Source organism: Lactuca virosa, chromosome 7 (assembly GCF_052849685.1).
Source record: "Lactuca virosa cultivar CGN04683 chromosome 7, Lactuca_virosa_CGN04683_v6, whole genome shotgun sequence".
Taxonomy (NCBI): domain Eukaryota; kingdom Viridiplantae; phylum Streptophyta; class Magnoliopsida; order Asterales; family Asteraceae; genus Lactuca; species Lactuca virosa.
The window spans coordinates 250,212,167-250,216,984 of record NC_136432.1 but is presented as its reverse complement, the minus strand read 5'-3'; the positions used below and the strand labels follow the sequence as shown (position 1 = coordinate 250,216,984).

General features: G+C 33.5%; 1 protein-coding gene across 1 annotated transcript; it reads right to left on the bottom strand.

Annotated features, from left to right (window-relative positions):
* Positions 1–503: 503 nt before the first annotated feature.
* Positions 504–4,461, bottom strand: HEME1 (Uroporphyrinogen decarboxylase). The gene is made up of 6 exons (XM_079060986.1): positions 4,302–4,461; positions 4,054–4,205; positions 2,647–3,029; positions 1,463–1,747; positions 1,147–1,382; positions 504–895 (listed from the first exon to the last, which is right to left on the bottom strand). Exons 1-6 carry the CDS (start codon positions 4,322–4,324, stop codon positions 742–744), a joined length of 1,233 nt encoding a protein of 410 aa, XP_078917112.1. The 5' UTR covers positions 4,325–4,461; the 3' UTR covers positions 504–741.
* Positions 4,462–4,818: the final 357 nt, after the last annotated feature.

The window sequence follows — 4,818 nt, the reverse complement described above, 5'->3', positions numbered from 1 at the left end:
ATGTTAATACTTTGTTTATGCCTCAACTTGCCATCATGTCCCTTAATAGAAAAAGACTTTTATGAGAGTAGAGAATGGGAACAAAGGGAATAGATGCATATGCATTTCATGCTTATTAAAGTTCATCAATACGATATTAAGAGTTAAAGTTTTGTAATGATTTCATCTATGTAATTATATATCCCAGAATTAATGTTTGAAATGAAAGAGTTTAATGTTTTTAAAACATATTTTTGGAATGTGTCACAGCTGACTTTCATAAATACTCACTAAACTTTACAAGTCTAACGTTATCATTTGACATATATTCAGCTTGAGGACACTTAGTAAAGACCGGAGACATTTAGAGCATCGTATATTTAGAAGAGTTGCAAATCATAAAATAAGATGTATGTAAGTTTTACTTTAAACTTATGTCTCTTGATTACTTTGTACACTCTCGTGGCAAAGACACAATAACTGTATTTAATCATTAAAACATGACTATTTGGAACCATTATCCGTAAAGAATTTTAAAGAGGCTTTTCATTTCCCAAATATACGAAAGATGATAAACTTAATGACTATTTCAAATGGCCCCATGAGAGATATTACAAATTGTTGTCTTCTTGCCGAACATAACGTTAAACCATAAATAAAGACTACAAAGCAATTATGTTCCTCAACAAAAAATTACACAGCACAAATCATCATTTGCAGCTCAAATGACAATTTAACCAAAAATAAATTAAAGATTTTCCCTCAAACTACAACTTTTGCTTTTTCCTCAACTGATTCAAAGTTAAAACTTCTTGCAACATCAAAAAACCGAGCAACCGCTTCCTCAGGAGTCCCAACAAGAACACCATGGCCCAGGTTCAAAATGTGACCCTTTTGTCCAGCACACTTCACAACCCTATAATATTATTTTTTTCAGAAAAAAAAAGGGTTAAATGCAAGAAATAACATCCTATTTCCATTTCTTTCTATTACAACATTGTACTTTCAACTTTTTTCTTATTAAGGCACCATACTTTGAAAGTTCAAACTAATTATAACTTTGCACTTCCATTCTTTTTCTTATTAGGACATTATACTTTGCTATAATAAACAAAATCAACAAGAATACATGGCTATATTTATTGCAATGAACATGAACCCACTCACCTATGAATTTCATCAGTCAAAGCGGAAAGAGGGGAAAACAAATAAGCAGGATCAACATTTCCTTGTATACTAATATCATCACCCAATCTCCGCCTTCCATCCGCCATATCAACCGTCCAATCCAATCCAATCACATCAACACCCGTCCCTTTCATCTTTTCAAGCAATCCACCATTTCCATTGATGTAAAGCACCAATGGTATTTCCGGGCACCTTTTCTTTACAATACCCACAATCTAAAAATAACAAAAAGATTAAATCTTTATTATAATAATTATAAATCTTGATGGAAAGAGGATCGAAGAGTTGACTTTGCCTCGTTGATGTATGGCTTTGACCAAAGCTCCCACATGTTTGGAGGAAGTTGTCCACCCCAAGAATCAAATATTTGTACACAGTCAGCACCCGCTTTGACTTGGTAAACAACGTATTCGGCTATGGCTTCGGTCAAATGAGAGAGAAGAGGGCGTAAAATGTGTGGGGCCGTGTGACACATGCTTTTTATATTTGTGTATGTACGTGTAGTGCCGCCTTCTACAATATATGTTGCAATTGTCCAAGGTGCACCTACAAATCCCAAAACCGCCGCTTTCCCGCCAACCTAATTCAAAAAATTAGGGTTCAAATATGGTCAAAGAGGTTCCGTTTGACTTTATAGTCAAAACTTATTACTTTTGGATTTCGAAATTGAATTCGTACAATGTTTTTGGAAGGAAAAAGAATTGGAATCTATCACATGTTTGATTGGTGGGAAATGGAATGGAATTCAACTATGGAAATTAAATCATTTTTAAACTTTTTATTACTTTTTGCTTATTGTAAGTATGCATAAGAGTAAGTCACATTTTATGTCTTTGGGTATAGATGATTTTTGCAATTTTGGCCCGGAAAAGTTCTCTTGCAACTTTGGTCCATATTTAAGGTTCTTAAAACGTTTTTGGTCCCTCTTCCAAGTAAAATGACTATTTGTGGTCCCCTTCCAGGTAAAATGATTATTTTTGGTCCTTAAGTATAGCTGATTTTGCAAATTTGGTCACAAAAATATACTCATTTAACATTTTACTTGGAAAAGGGACCAAAAATGTTACCTAAACCTCACATAAGGACCAAAATTGCAAGAGAAGACTTTTATGGTCAAAATTGTAAAATTCAACTATACTCAAGGACCAAAAATGTAATTTACTCTATGTATAATTAAATTTTGTATTTTTATTTATTTCATTATAAATATCACAAGGGTATTTTGGCCTTATAATAAAAAAATGAAGAAAAGAATTGAATTCCCTCCGCCCTCCCCTAGAAATAGTAAAACCATCAAACATGGCATTTGAAGGATTCCATCCAATTGGCAACCAAACGTGCAAGGGAATGGAATCTCAGATTCCAATTCCGCCAGATTCCGCAAACCAAACACACCCTTAGCATAACTTCAAAATCTACACGTTGACTCAAACAAAAAAAACGAATAAATATAACCTCAAAAGCCAAAGCATATAATACCTCTTGCTTCAAAATCTTGAGGGATTCACCAACAAAGCTTACTTTATCCAAATTTATAGGATGTAACGCTTTTAACCCTTCCTCAGAACGAATTGGGGTTTGAATAACGGGTCCCCTCACTTCTTCTATGTCAAAAGGAACACCAAATGCGGGTAGAGGGGTAAGAATGTCCGAGAAAATAATGACTCCATCTGGATGAAAAGCTTCCCATGGTTGCAATGAAATTTCCACAATGAGATCGGTTGTTTCCGATCTCTCTCTAAAAGACGGGTGTTTCTCCGCCAGTTTCCGGTACACCGCCATGTACCTTCCCGCCTGACGCATCATCCATGCCGGTGGTCGGCTCACCGGAAGTCCTCTTGCCGCCTTGACCAAAAGTGGCTCTAAATTTACATTTTTTAGGTAAGGGCACAATTAGAAATAGAAATGTAGAGAGTAAATTAAGGATTATGTTGCAAAGGAATCTTTACTATTATGATACTATGGTAATAAAAAAGGAGGATGTGAAAACTTTTTTAAATGGGTTAAATGCAAGAAAAAGCAATTTACTTTCATTTATTTTTTTTTTTGTTATAGCATCATACTTTCATTTCTTCCTATTACAACTTTCTAATTTGAAATTGTAACCAATTATAGCAATGTTATTTAAATAGAAAGTAGATTTTTCAAAGTAAATGAAAGTATGATGCTAATCTGCTATAACAGAATAAAATGAAAGTGGGATACTATAATGCAAAAGTACATGAAAGTACATTGCTATTTCTTGCATTTCCCCCATTCTAAATGGGCAAAAATGTAATTTTCACATATTCTTCTTCCTGTTCTTCATCTTAATATTGTCATCAAAATGAAATCGAAATAAACATCAAAACTTGGATTTTTTTTTTCATTCTTCTTCAACAAAGCTCAAAATATGCTTCTAATTTGTGATTAATCATCTTCATTATTCCATAGATATTTTGATTCTCAATTGTACATTAATCTACACTGAAGAAAAAAGAAGTCAAAATTACAAAGAAAAACCATTAATTTGGTTTATAACTTTAGAAAACAAACTTGTAATCTCTCCACCTCCATCGTGAATCCAACGTCAAAGAGAGTGGGTGTTTTTACAGAATTTCTCCGATTAGGGTTTTAACAGATCGTATTAATCCCCATCTCGTTAACCAGGAGTATGGTCAGATTCACTACTAACAAAATCACATTGATAACGAGTTGATTATGATCACAAAAAACTCCAACCCAGTGTCTTAATGTGTTAATTAGCTAATTTTCATCTCTTAAATGTTGCACAATTCTATCTTAATCTTCAAGTGCGGCAATGAAGAAAGGCGATTAATGCTCTATTAACACCTTGCATTCATAATTTAGCATCAATTTCAATAAATTAAGGAGAAAGAACAATACCAGAAGAAGCAGAGGCATAGGGACGAATCACCCTCAACCGATTAAACCTGTTGGTGGGCGACACCAGAACTCCATTTGGGGTGCTCGAATTAGACCTTAATGGTACAAGGAAACTGGATGATTTCCATCCAAGGCTGCAACAACCGCACCCGCTGCAATTACATTATACATTCAGTAAAATCACAAATTTGAAATCGAATTACACACAAAGGTGTTGAAATGTGCGTGTGAGTGGATGAGAGGTGTACCTTGTGATAGAAGAAAATCCCATTTGGGAGAAGCAAGAATTTGAGTCTTTATGAATTAGAGATGATTACGATGGAGAGATGGAGTTCGAGTGATGTAATTTTTGGGTCTGTCCGATTGTTCCATGGGAGGAAGGGAGTGTGATTAGTGGCGTGTTCTTATCTAAAGAGGATATCGGACATCTTCTTCGTTTAAAATTACTTACAATAACACCCCTTCAAATTTAAGTAAATATGAAAATCCCCCCATTATTAGAAAAAATATTAGTTTCAAAAACAATTTTCTAATGTTTCTAAAGATTTGTGGCATACTTTTGGGATTTTTGATAAAGTTTGAAGCTTCACTTTTAATCACATAAACAAGTGATGCTTAATTACGATTTATAAGATTATTGATTCTCACTATTCTAGATATTTAAAACGTTTTATTAATAACAAACTAGTTATAAAACTCGTATATTACACATGTTTAAAAAAAAATTAATATAAAATTATAAGCATTACATATTTTTTAAAATAA